Below are 14,948 nucleotides of genomic sequence, written 5' to 3' on the forward strand. Positions count from 1 at the left end.
CTCTACATTTACTTATTGCATCTTTGATAGTTTTGACGTGCACATATCCAGATAAATATTATATATTTTTCTAAACACTGTGTAGTGTATTTTGTGGTTCTATATTGTGTTATTGTATGATTTATTGCACAAATACTTTACACATTGCCTTGTAAGTTAAGCCTGACTGGCTCAGTGCCAAGCTACCAGAGGGTGGGCACAGGATAATTTGGACAGTGTGTGACTTACCCTGACTAGAGTGAGGGTCCTTGCTTGGACAGGGGGTAACTTGACTGCCAACCAAAGACCCCATTTCTTACAGTCTTCCTTGGTCTTATCCTAAGTTTTCTCATGGGCTGTGTGACTTATTGTTACTCCACCTGTCTGTTGGCAGATTACTAAGCCTAATGCGCTAATGTTTACTTTGAGTCTTGCTCCTCAAGTCTACCACTTCAGCTGCCTTGATTCGGTTATTAGACCCCTGGTCTTTCCTTCTCCTCTGTTCACTGTACTGCCCGCTCCTCCCTAATTGCACAGCAGGTTTATGCACAGAACATCTGTACCTCTGAGATTTGTGCCAGAATCCCTCCTCTTCTAACGGCTTAGTTGTATCTCACTATATAGAGCTACCTTAAATAGGTAAGTAAAAATTACTCCTGTCCCCCACGATACTGTGACAAGACCCAGTGAATCCTTCCATTTCCCAGTCTGTCTCACCTTGCTGTGCGAGCCCAATCCTCAGCACCCCGCATTGTTATGCCTCCTGTGTCCCAGTCAATTGACTCTCAAGAGAGCTCCTACTCATTGTCACCCACATAGCCGATTATGGTATTGTGACTCCTGCAGGTTCTCAACTGAGGCCATGCACAGTACCACAAAAATCACAAGGTATCCACAGTGCTATCTACTATTAAGTGACATATTCCCACTTCAGTCCAGATATAGGAAGGCAGCTAAGAAAAAAAATGAGCAGGTCAAACTGCTGCTTCACTTTACCACCGTAATAGAACCTTCCTTGAGCCACTGGGTACTAATGGACTATGTCCAATTTCCAGCATCTAACACTAAGTCAGCCTTTCTTTCTCCAGTCACTTCCAGTGCTCCCTGTTATCTGAGACTCTGAAGAGGTCAAACCTTTTGACCCACAGCATAGCCTATCATGTATTTCTGATCATGGGGAGTCTCAATTGTGGCCTTGCAATGTACCACATAACTCACTTGGGACATAGGTATCATTGCAGTTCCCAAAATGAGATTATTACTAAATCACAACTTTGAAAGCACAATTACTAATGTGTGAATTGTTTATTTTTAAAATAGTGATTCCTAGTACATGAATATTAATGAAGTAGGTCGCAATTTGCCACCCACTACGACTCAACCTCATCACAGGGATGGTGGCCTGCTGAGGTCAGCAGACCATCAGGTCTGTAATTGCTTTTAAATAAGGCAGTTTGTGTTTTTTCATGCAGCCTGTTTTCCTGACTGGAAAACAGGATGCCTTTAAAAAGAAACGTTTTTTTTCTTCTTTTGTTTGTTTAAGAAGGTGCAGTGGTCCCGTGGTCCTCTGCCTCCTCTTAAACAATTTTTTTTACATTCACAAAAGGGAAGGAATCTACAGGGGACCCCTTCCCAAGTGTGACTGCATTACCACAACACTTCTGAAGTGAATAAATTATTACTTTTTTTGCAACCAGAATACATGCCATTTCAATTCGATATCTGGAAGGGGCGCCTTTTCCAAATACCAAATTGGGTCTTAGTCGCAAACTAAAATTGAAATTTGGTAACATGCTACTTTATTGCGGTCACAACACGTCAATCCTGCAAACTGTCCCCTTTTGCGACTGCAAAAAATGTGCTACATCTGGCTGGTTTCTGTAGGAACACATAATAAAAAAGGACCTATCCATCTGTCTTCTAGGTTTAGGAAGGCACTCAGGTGAGACCATGGGCATATCAACCTGTTACTTGACCTGGCCCCGCTAACAGAGGCCTCCCTGTATTGCTAAATACTACTAATCCGGTCCAGCTCCCAACAACCACCACTAAGTAACTCCTAGTCTCTCCAATCCCTCTAGCACTTACAGCATACAAATGCACTCCTAAGGAACAATCAATACTGTGCTTGAACTACTCCACCTCCGTCCCCTGCAACATTTACTAAGAGGGCATATGATTTGTGATATTGGTTCATATATTCGTCATTTCATCCACCCACTTGCTTACTTCCCTCTACATATACATCCGCATCCCCCCTCATATTACTGCACTTGTCCATTTAGTTCTGATCCCATTCATTTTTGTTTACTAGGCACTCACACATTCACCACTCCATCCATTGATCCAGATCCATGACAAAGCATCCATCCATCCCATGCACCACATTAATACATCTATCTGCATCCATGAATTTAACAAATTACATGTCCAACCATAAACACATATTCATTCACCACATGTTTGTATGTGTTCCTTTATTTATGTTGACTGTTACTATATGGGTCCCTGTGTATTGCATATGTGTGTGAACATGTGCATAGGTATTAGTTTGTATATTGGCTGTGTTAGAACTGACAGCCTTAGGGTGAACTTCCCCCCAACTTTCTGTTTACCTCCTCCACTCCTCTGAATCAGTTTTTTCTGACCTTAAGGTTGTGTGCACTTTCTCACCTAAATCATGATGACATTGACTTAACCCCAATTGTCATACTTAATTTACATATAAGTCCCTAGTAAAGTGAATTACATATGCCACAGGCATGTAAATTAAATGCTAATTGTGGGCCTGTAGCACTGATTGCGCCACCCATTTGAGTAGCCCTCTAACCATGCCTCAGGCCTGCCATTGCAGAGCCTGTGTGTGCATTGTTACCCTGCCATGTCAACCAGGCACAATAACGCTTTTGCCAGGCCCAAACCTTCCCTTTTTTATAGAAATAGGTCACCCCAAACGGAGGCCAGGGACAGCCCAGTGGGCAGGATGCAATGTATTCAAAAGGCAGGACATGTACTTCTATGTTTTACATACCCTGGCAGTGAAAAACTCCCAAACTCGTTTTTAATTACACAAAGGCCTGTCTCTCACATAGGATATCATTGGGATTATCTTTTTAAATCTTATACATTCACAATCCATTTTTTTGTTTTGTTTTGTTTCACTTTGTTATTGTTTGAATGCTGCATAAATATGTTAAACATAACCTATAGGTTAAGCTTGACTACTTTGCAACATTAACCAGAGGGTTAAGTACAGGTTAATTTGAGGACTTTTGTGAGTAACTTTGTTGTTTTTTATTTTTATTCAAGCAAGGATCACTCACATCCCAATACATTTTATAAGTCATCAATTTACGGGCAGAGAGTACATTACATAGAGTAGAACTCTACCTTATATACCAATCTCTTCAACCCATTTAATCAGTGGTGCCTAGATGCATTCCCCCAGCACCTCTTCTTATAGCCTTTGAGTCTAAATAAGCTCAGCTCAATGCCATGAAAAGCCAATAGTCTTGCCCTCCAGATTTCGAATGTCAGAGGGTCCTTTTTGATCCAGTCCGAAGTATTGCCATCGCCATGAAAAGAAAAAATTTAATATAACCAGTCTTTTCCAGTGGGTCCATCAACCCTAGTAGCACTAGAGTAGGTGTAAGATTAACTCTACCTTCAATTACATCTTTAAGGAACAGTTCTATTTCTCAGAACAATGATTTTAACTTGGGGCATGTAAAAACATATGCACAATCTCAGCTTCTGGCCCCCCACAACGGTTACATTTCCCATCAGAGCCTCCCCATTTGCACATTTTTGCTGGTTTATAATATAGATTGAATAGTGTCTTGTAGTGCTGGGTTTTTAAACTAGCAGAGAGAAAAGTTATTTCTGCTAACTCCAATGATTCCTCCAACCACGCCCCCTCTTTGCCCACTCGGACACCCCATCTGTCATTCTGCATCACTAAGTCATCCTGTTGGGCTTCTACTAATAGATTATACAATGTGCCTATCTTCTCCCTGCGGCCCATAGCCTCTATTAAGAAAAGTTTATCCATCGAAGAAATTTCATATTTATGGCGATGGAGAAAATCTTGAATCTGTAAAAAATTTAAAAAGTGATTCCTGGGTAAGCCATACTGTGTCTGTAACTCCAAAAACGACTTACACTCAGAGTTTGCATATAAATCCCCAATCCTCACTGTCCCTTTATGTCGCCAAATATCTATCATAGGATCCCTAAACGCAGAAAAGGGTAGTGATGAGGAGCACAGTGGAGTATAAAAGTTAATCCTGCCATCCCAATCCATCGTTTTACTTGCACCCAAACTTTATCAGGAGCTGATTAAGTTTTAAATCTTACCCTTTTAAAACAGCTGGGTTCAATGTATTTCAATAGCCAGCATTTTGCCTCAGAGGCCTACAACATTTCAAACTGAGGGGAATACTCTGCTTGCATATACCCTATTGTATCTCCGGTTATCAATACATCCATATGTTGAAGGCAACAAGCATAGTAATATAGCATAAAGTTGGGAACTGCTTAGCCACCTCGACATTTCGGAAGGATCATATATTTCATGGCTCTTCTAGGCTTGGCATAACCCCACAGAAAATTGCTGCCAATGGCATCTAGCTTACGTAACCAGCTTTTTGCAATCTCTAAAGGAATCGACCGAAACAGATACAATCTCTTTGGTAAAACATTAATTTTTAAAACATTGCATCGGTCCAAGAGTGATAAATATAAATAATGCATTCTATCCAGATCTCTCTTTACCTTGCTCAGCAGGGGAGCCATATTCAGTTCCACCAGCTCATTAACTGCAGCCGTAATTCTAATCTCCAAATATACTGCATCCGTCACAACCTGCTTGTCTCTGATAAAGGTCTGAGCTGAACATATAAACTGCGTTTTATCCTCATTCAATTTATAACCAGGATATAATCCAAAGTATTTAGCCAGCCATTCAGTTTCCGTAATAGCTCCCTCAGGGTCAGTTGTAGTCACCGCCACATCATCAGCATAAGCAAAAACCTTATGTTTTTCCCCATGATAGACTACTGGATTAATAATAATACACCCCTCTAATTTAATTAAAAACAGATCTATATATAATGCAAACAGTAATGGTGAGCACGGACACCCTTGTCTCGTGCCTCTAGTAATAGATATTAAGCTTGACTCAAGACCTCCCAGACACACCCGAGCTTTGGGAGCCTTATACAGGCCCTAATAGCTGTTGAATAGCCGTCCCCTTCCATTTCAGAGTCTCCCATAAAAAGTCCCAAGAAACGCAATCGAACGCCTTTTCAGCATCCAAGAGCACCAGGCCAAGTGGTGTCTGGTGGACCTCCGCAAGCTCGAATGGGGAGATTATCCTTCTGATGTGATCAACAGTCCCCCTGACGGGAATAAAACCATGCTGCCTCTTACAGACTAGCAAAGAGATAACTCTTGCTAGTCTAGTTGCTAAAATCTGAATCCAGAAGATATACATTTGGTGTCTCTGAACTCACAATTTAAAATCACGACTTATGGTGAAGTCAGATTTTAAATTGGAGTTCTAAAAATGCCAATTTTAGAAAGTTGCATTTTTTTACTTTAGCCATTTGGTGCCTACTGCCTGGTTCTGATACACGTCTGGGATGGGCAGACATCTGGACTTTGTGCATTCCCTCTAGACATCCACACACAAAGGGAGCTTGGGTGTGACTGATGGGCCATCAACATCCTGATGGGCCATCCTGGGCAAGATGGGAAGGAGGAGCTGACACTTACACCTGAATAGGCAGCGTCCATCCCCACACAAAAGGCTGTATACCCACTGTAGTGAGTCTGGAGGCAGGGCAGGAAGGGAGGACATCTGTGCACTTCAAAAACCGTTCTTTGAAGTCTCCTCCACTTCAAAGGCACAATTGGGTATAAGTACTGGACCTCTACTCTGACACCACCAACTCAGTACACTTCTGGACCTGTGGGTACTCTGTCAGGAAGGACTGCTGTGCTGCTACAAGGACTGAGACTTTGCTGAGCTACTACTCTGCTGGACTCCTGCTGTGCTGCCCTCCTGCCTGGGAGTCAGAAGGACTGAACCTACTTCTCTATATCCCAAAACCCAGATCCAAGGCCCAGCCGACGGTCTCCTGTTTTCTGAAGTCCTAGGTACACAAAAAGACTTCAACTCACTCTGCTATAGCACCTGGACTTTGCTTGCTGCAAGTCTTGCCCTGCCAAGTGCTGCCAACCCAGCCCATGGCCCCTGGAAGTGGCTACAAAGTACTGCTTCAAACAGAACCCATACATCCTCATTGAAACCGGCACATCTTCGCCTTTGCATGAGTCAAAACTAAAGCAAACTTGTCATTGCATGGTGCAGACACAAGGCATCAGCGTCTGAACCTGCACATCACCTGTGGAATCCATGCATCATCTACTGCAGCAGCATCAGCCTCACATCACAAATGCAACCAGCACATCACAATCGGGCCCAACGCATTACCACAGTTACGTGGAGAAAATTGACACATCTAGACCACTGCGTAGCTCAATACCGATGCATCGCTTCAACTGCACCTCACATCTTCGTCGATGCATCCCGAATCAAGGTACTTTTGTTCAGCAGACCCAACTGGGTCCCTGCATCTGATCCAATCTCCATTACGGTTGGCCTGAAACCTTGACTTTGACCCAGTCCATCGCAACCAGATTTCCCATTTAAGCACTTATTACTTCTAAGTTCTATTTTACTTTTATTTTTTGAAAATCCATATCTTGACTTCTACTTATTGGATTTTTGTTGTTTTGATCTTGTTTAAATTATTAAATTAGGCTCTATTATTTTAATCTGGTGTAGAATATTTTTGTGTGGTGTTTTCATTGTTTTACTGTTGGAAGTGTTGCACAAATATTTAACACATTGCTTCTTAATTTAAGCTTGACCGCTCTGTGTAAAGCTGCAACAGGGTAAGCATAAACTAACCTAGGGTGTGTTTGTGACTTACCCTGACAAAGATGTGGTTCTACTTGGGCAGGGTGCATACCTCTGCCAACCATTAACCCACTTTCTAAGAGTCTGTTTTTACATGGGTACCACTGTATGCTGATTGTATGAGCTTGGCTGTTTATGTGTGACTGTTTGTTTTCCAGCCTGTACCGTGTGTGTCTATATTTACGTTGGTCTGTTTGGTTGAGTGGCCTTATTTGTGTTGGCACAGGTGTGGATGAATGTTGATTGGTGTGGGTCTTAGTGGCTGCATGTATGTTTCATACATGTACTCATGTTTTATTAAAAAAGAAGGATGTGTGTTGGAGTCTGAGATGATGGAATAAACACGTAATTACCACTAGATAATTACAGATCCTTTTCAAACCCTACTGTTTCAGTACAGTTGTCAATTAGTCCTATTCTAGATTAGCCCTTTTGAACAAGATTATTCATTTTCTCTGGTGATAAAAACTTAAATGTAGTGTGGTGGCTTGTTTTTCATTCCATACTCCCATCATTGCATGCATGTCTCATCAGGCTCCTTGCACTGTGGTTCTGATTATGTCTGATTATTTCATCCCCAGTGTGATAAATTGGGAGAGTGGAGCTCTCAGATCATGAACAGATGTCCATAAATATTTTGGGGGTAATTTGTCCAAGAAATGATTTTTCAAATTCTCACGTCTATACTGTTTAAAAGACCAAAGCAAGTGCTTGTGGGTGTTTACCGTAATCATTGGAACTTATAGGACATTCTAAGACACATCTAAAAATTGGTAGCTGAACTATAGCTAACAGGAAAAATTTGATCTCCTGGGAATATGGTACTGCTTTTATATTTGCCTTATTTACTTCCTGCAGAACCAATTTCCATTTATTGATCTAAAAGAGCAGTAACATAGCATCATATAACCCATAACAAATGGCTCATTAATACAACTAGATATGCTACGCCATCAATCAATCAATCAGTTATTTTAGAGCGCTACTCACCCGTAGGGACTCAAGGCGATGTGGGGTATATCCTCAGGGTTCCGTTGAAGAGCTGGGTCTTGAGGTCCTTCCTGAATTGAGGTAACAATGGTGACTATCTGTGGTGGAGAGGTAAGGTGTCACAACCTTTTGCCGCCAGGTAGGTGAACGATCTTCCTCCAGCTGAGGACTTCTTTGTGCGGGGTACGGTGGTGAGCAACTGCTGGGAGAAGTGGCAAGGTCTGGAAGGGGAATATCAGGTGATTTGGTGGTTGAGGTAGCTGGGTACGATGTTATGGAGGGCACTGTGGGCATTTACGAGGAGTTTGAAGTTGATCCTCTTTTGGACGGGGAGCCAGTGGAGGTCTCTCAGGTGTCCTGTGATGTGGTCTTGGGCGGGATGTTCTGGACGAGTCTGGCGGCGGCGTTCTGGATTTGTTGCAGCTTGCTCAGGTTCTTCTTGGTGGTTCCGGCATAGAGGGCATTGCGGTAGTCAAGTCTGCTTGTGATCAAGGTATGTGTCACGGTTTTGCATCAGTCACTTGGTATCTATCTGAAAATCTTCTGTAGGAGTCGGAGGGTGTGTAAACAGGTGGTTGCAATGGAATTGACCTGCCTGGTCATGGTGAGTGCTGAATATAGGACAACGCCAAGGTTTTGTGCATTGTCTGTGGGGTGGGAGGACTGCTGTGGGCCACCAGGAGTCATCCCAGGCTGAGGAGGATGGTCCCAGGATGAGGATCTCGGTCTTGTCGGAGTTCAGCTTAAGGCAGCTCTCCTTCATCCAGGTGGCAACTGTTCCATTCCGTCTTTGAAATTCTTCTTGGCTGTTGAGGGGTTTTCAGTCAGGGGGATGATCAGTTAGGTGTCTTCAGCGCAGGAGACGATGTTCATACCGTAGTTCCTGACGATTGGGGTGAGCTGGGTCATGTAGCTGTTGAACAGCATGGGGTTCAATGAGGATGCTTTGGGACTCCACAGCTGATTTCTGTAGGGTCTAACAGGTGTGGTGGGAGCCTGACTCTCAGTGTTCTACCTGTCATGAAGGAGTGTATCCATCGAAGGGCCTTGCCGCGTATACCTTCTGTGTGGAATCTGGGGCATAGGGTGGGGTAGGACACTGTATTGAAGGCGGCTGAAAGATCTAGTAGGATGCAGGCTCCTGTTTGGCCACAGTCGAGGAGAGAGCGGATGTCATCTGTGGCAGCGAGCAGCTTACTCTCGGTGCTGTGGTTAGTTCTGAATCCTGATTTTGATATGTCCCGGATGTTGTTGTCCTCGATGTGCTGGCAGAGCTGATCATTGATTGCTTTTTTGGAAACCTTAGCTGGGAAGGGCAGCAGTGAGATGGGGCAATAGTTCTTGAGATCTGTTGGGTCGGTTGTGGGTTTCTGCAGTGGCGGGCGGATCTGGGCATGCTTCCAGTCCTCAGGGAAGATTGCTGACTCTATGGAGCAGATGATGGTCTTGCAGAGCTTGGGTGCGATCGAGGCACTGGCCTTGTTAAAGATGTAGTGGGGACAGGGGTTGGTAGGGGCTCTGGAATGGATGCTACTCATGATGGAGTGATTCTCATCTGTCATGAGGGGGTACAGAGTCATGGGGGTTCGGTGAATCCTGGTTGAGGCATTATTGGTGAGTTGGTGAGTTCAGAGTCTTGGGGTCCGAAGCTGTCATAGATGTCCTTGATTTTCCGATGGAAGAAGGCAGCTAGTCTGTCGCAGAGGTCCTGAAATGGCGGGATGTTAGTAGTCTCAGCTTGTGGTTTGGCAAATTCTTTGATGACATTGAAGAGTTCTTTTGTGTTGTGTGTCATAGTGTTGATGTGGTCCTGCAGGGCTGTTTTCCTGGTGGATCTGATGAGGCAATGGTGGGATCTTGTGGTTGGTTTGAAGGCTGCAAAGTCTTCCGGGAATTTGCTGTTCCTCCATTTCTTCTCCAGCCTCCTGCAGGAGCACTTTCATTCCTGGACTGCAGAGGTGAACCAGCTGGCTTTCTTGGTGGTGTGTTTCCCTTTGGTCATTCAGAGAGAAGCTAGGATGTTGGCGCAGTTGGTGATCCATTTGTGGCATTTGCGTGCAGAGGTGCTGGCATCTGTTGTGTAGGGGGTGGTGAGTTGCTGAGGGTGTTGACTTCATGCTCCTCTGTGGTCCGGTTCCACTTCCTGTGTGTGGGGGCGAGTGGTGTAAATGTGCGCTGTAGTGAATATTGATGCATCTTTATAGTTTCTAAACTATGGTTTACATTTAGAAATTAAAAATAGAATTACCACTTGTAGGAGAAATTCAGACAAATGATTTATTTTATTTAAGATATTATTGAATTTGATACATAATTTAATAAATAATTTGTTTTTATGTATTTTAGAATGTGACTGTGATAAAATTCCAAAGCCAGAATGCAAGCTGGTAAGTAATTTCAAAATGCTCTGTTATTCATCAATGGTGTAGTTAATTTTTCATAACATGTATAGAAAAGAAAAGGTGGGTAGAGAAAGTGTGTGAAAATTGGCAATAGATGGAATCTAGGTAGGTTTCCAGAGATTAGTTTCTGTTGTAGAGAATTATGCATAAAACTAAAATCTCATTAATAATGACTCTAAAGCAAATTTGTGAAATGTTGTGTGGCTTTAAATCAGTACCAGTTCTGGAGTGCCATAACATTTCTCTACGTCATTTTATTTCATTCAGTAAGTGTTGGGTTCGGGAATGTCGTCAGCAAGGTAAATTGATATGCATTCTTGCCCTCATTACTCCAAAAGTATGTGAAACTGGTATCCTGATTTTAATTTTGGCCCAAGCACACCCGAAATACTGCATGTGACCTTAGGAGAATCCCCAAAATTGATCATAAGACCCTCAGCTGGGCTCTGAGATCAGGAGGGGTGCCAAAAGCATAATCTGTAGCAGACACAAGACTACCACCTGTTCATATCGGAACATGTACTCTGAGTGGTGATGGTATCATCATATTTTTTAATCCATATTATTAGACAGGACATTTTTTGAGAGTGCAATGCCAACAGGCCCACTCCCGATGAGGTGGTCACTGCCATGAGGCCGATCTCCCTGCCGGTCACATTCTGACTTTCCTACTGGGCTGACCGGCGGCAACTAAGGTTTCTGTCGGTCAGCCCAGTGGGGAAAGGGACAGCAGCATTGTCTCCGGTTCATAATAGATCCAGCGGCAATGCTGCTGCACGCAAGGGGAACCATCACCCTTGAAATGCGCAATGTCTATACAGCAGACAGTGCGCATTTCGAGGGTGCTGGGCAGTGGGACCCCTGCATCCAGTATGCCATGGGCATGGGCAGTGCATGATCCTCCGTTTGGCCCCCTGCGCCTGTTCTCCACCAGCCTTTTCATGGCGGTGGTACTGCCATGAAAATGCTGGTGGAGAACAAGGTTTTAATCAGCACGGCGGTGCAGACTTCAGGGTCGCCCTGGATGATTGCAACCTGCAACAACGTCAGCCCGTCAGAATCTGAGTTCCTGGCAGGGACAGTGGGAGGATGGTGGGTCTGTTCGCCAACCTCGTAATGTGGCGGTCAAACCGCCACAGCCGTGGCGGTCCAACAGCCTTGTGATCAGGCCCTAAGTATTAGTACATAACAACATGTTACAGTTGTGATGATGGTCTTTCATTTAGACAGTTTATCTGTAGCTCCAATATTTCATTGGAAAACATATATTTCTCATTTCTTGTTGGCACTTGCAAATCCTTCAGATTCTGGGCCTTTTTCACCATTGTCCGACTAAATTCAATCTCTCCGTTAATTTCCCAGTTTACAAAAACAGCTTTCGAAAAAATCAAAAGAACTTAGAAAAAGAATTAGAAATGACTGGGTTTTATTCACTTCAGCTCAATATTCTGTCCCACTGCATGTCTGAGGTTACAGTACGACTTTCTGTAAATGGGCTCACACGTAATTGAAATGCTGATGTTCTTTTACCAAGAAAACACAGCAAATTTAGATTGCAGGAGAAGAGCTTAACCCTTTAGTATTATCACAGGTTTGAGGCAGATATCACTGATCCTTTCATTGGAACATTTAAAGGGCTATTCACAATGGTAACTTATACATGTAATATATGCTTACACTTTTGAGCAACTGTACTACTTTAGCTATTGAGAATACCTAAGTGTAAAGTTACTTCAAAGTGTAGACCTACAGGTCTTCACCACCTGAAACAGGGGATGAAGCCAAATTTACTAGTGTAAGTTACTGCTACCAAAAAGAAACAGAAGTAAGTCCAGCACCACACACAGCTAGCCACTGATACAGCATTACCCTCCCATAGAAAAATAATGGAGGCAGGGATTTAAAATAAAACCCCATAGGAAATAATGTTGAATTAAATTAAATTATTTTAAATAATTAAAAGTATGAATTAATATCATGTAAAGCTAAAAATATAAAATAACACTTTTATTATTTAGTTATAAAATAATTTAACAACCATATTTTAATTTGACAATTAGTGTAAGATTACATTTTAATAAAATCTAATTCAAATATTTTTTGTTAATTCTCTCCCTATGGTAAAGTATGGGGGGGAAGTAAAAAAGGTCTATTTAATAAAAAAAAAATAACATATGTTTATGGTCCATATTAATGGCCATTAATTCTATATCTGTATTTTAAATGTGGTGCAAAATAAAAAAATGCAGCAGCACTTTTAATGTTTGATTTAACATTTTAATGAATGTAAGTATATTAAATTAAATAAAACTTAATTTTCTTAAGTTTAATTTAAACCTCACTTAACCTCTTCCACATCTTCTATTTAATTTAAGAAGCTAGCATAGTAACTTTGAATGAGGAGGTAGCCACACTTCCTAAGGAAATAAGGCATACATCCTAAGGCAACAATAACTGACATTTTACATTCCAGCTTTTTGGGTGTAATGTTCTAATACTTATAATGCTCTTAATCCTGTACATTATTGCATTGAAAATCTATTAGATGCCTTCATGTAGGTCATCTCACACGTCCAGGGTAACAAAGAAGTCTGCACTTGTAGCCCTTGGGAACCTGTGACAGTTGCATGTTCATAGATGTATGCCTACTCTTTTTCTCTACACCGGGAAAATAGTTTTCAATTCAGACACCCGTGTCTCTAAACCCCATGAATTTTAGAGATGTTCTTGTACCATTCCTTCTAGAAAATTGATTTAATAGCACCCTTGACAGGTGCCAGTATGGTCTACAAGCATATATAGGCTTGGAATGGGTTGAGAAAACGCCTGTAAATACAAATAAACAAGTAGACATTTGGGTGTATCACAAGTTCATAATATTTCCACCGAGAAATCCCCACTCCTGGACTCTGGAAAAATATTTCCTAACACAAAAATACATCTGTGGGTAAATCATGTTTTGTCAAAAGCAAAAAGTGGGTTTACGTTAATAAAACTTCAGTCTTGTGCGTCTGGTCAGCTTTTTGTGTTCACCTCAATAAACACATAACTCTTGTACACTGAGCATCTCCTATGAAATGCATTGAGAAAACAAGGTAAGGTTCTTATGTCAGGAGGGTCATCCAAAGGCCACCCGAACGTTACTACTGTCCTCTCACTAGGCATAGAAGAAAAGGCAGTGGTAGTAGCATTAATATATAGAAGGGACAGACCCTTTTTAACTATTGCCTTCCAAGGTGGGATGTCTACTAGGCACTCCTGTTAAAACGTCTGCCTAGACCCTCTCAACTGGGTCCTGGGCTCCAATTAACTGAGACATGGATATAGGCTGAGGGTGGTCCAGTGTGTTTTGGCTAGGTTCATGCTATATAAGTACCATATACATTTGTATATACTTGTTAAGTCTGTATGTATGAGGTAAGATGAGGATGTGGTCCTTTACAATAATATAGGGACAGAAATTCATTATGAATGGTTAAAAAATTGTGATTGTAGTTGAGCCTGATTGGGTTCTTTAATGATTGAGGGAAGACTTTGTAATATCCAATATAGTCCTCTTTTAAGTGAGCGAAGGGGTAGTTGTAGCAGCTGAAAGGTGTGTGTTCTGTTTGAAGTACAAAGGCATCCCCTGGCATCTCACTGCTTCCACTTCCTCAGAGGTGCAACTGCATGCAATTTTGTTTAGTGGCTGGGAAGGAATTTCTCTCCTTTTGTGTCTACCTTTGACTTGCCATGTCAAAGGACACCCAACTCCACCAACAACTCCTGCTGATTCTGCAGCTCAAAAGATGTTGTCTAGGACAGCCTTTGCAAAACACCCCAACAACGTAAAAAACATACTTAATCCAAAGCAGGAATGGCATTTGAAATCCAAAGTTATGTCTGTGACCCATGGATAAATATTGGATGCAAACCCTATGTCGAAGTGCTAAGACTTGATGCAATAAAGGAGACCCACTGCTGTGTTACTCAGTTTTCAGCTCAGTACTAAAGGGTCTTACAGCCAGCTCTACTGTCAAGTCAGTGACAAACATTTGGAGCCTGATATCAAGTTTCTGTCCTTGAGGGAGAAAGATAACTAGTGTGGAAGGAGCTGATCGGAGATAACCCTTCAGTAAGAATAACTGTCTAGAATAGTAGGCTATAGCCCAGCTGCAAGTTGATTAAAGAAGAGCAAAAGGTTCAAAGAAGCAGCTCTGTCAATCCTGCTTGGCCCTGGTGGAAGCTAAGATATACAAAGAACTGTGATGTTCCCCATCCATCTCTGAAGATATCAGTGGGTGCCCACGGTTCCCTCAACAGGATGTTGAGATATCCCAGTACTCCTCTCTGACCTGTGAGTGTTTATTGGGAGTGCCACCACGATCCACGACCACACAGGTAGAATTCAGAACTATCTAGGGGTTGGGGAAATATTCTTTTAATAAAGCTCTGCTTTGTGGGAACTTAATAAGAGCCTGCTAGTCTTCAGCCACCTTCTGGAATAGCAATATCTTGTGAAGGGGTGGGTTCTGTATTTTGTTGGACTGGAGGCACTGCCTTGCAGGAAGTAGCACAGAGTTGAGAGAGCATTGTGGCATGTAGGAACTAGC

At 42.4% G+C, this 14,948-nt stretch overlaps 1 protein-coding gene across 1 annotated transcript in view; it reads left to right on the forward strand.

Annotated features, from left to right (window-relative positions):
• The window catches only part of OTOG (otogelin), a 956,473-nt gene that overhangs the window by 790,220 nt on the left and 151,305 nt on the right, over positions 1-14,948 (forward strand). The window contains exon 48 of the mRNA XM_069221482.1: positions 10,301-10,341. Coding sequence (XP_069077583.1) covers positions 10,301-10,341 — 41 coding nt within the window. The remainder of the gene's footprint in view (positions 1-10,300; positions 10,342-14,948) is intronic.

The sequence above is a fragment of the Pleurodeles waltl genome, chromosome 3_1, assembly GCF_031143425.1.
Source record: "Pleurodeles waltl isolate 20211129_DDA chromosome 3_1, aPleWal1.hap1.20221129, whole genome shotgun sequence".
Classification (NCBI taxonomy): Eukaryota; Metazoa; Chordata; class Amphibia; order Caudata; family Salamandridae; genus Pleurodeles; species Pleurodeles waltl.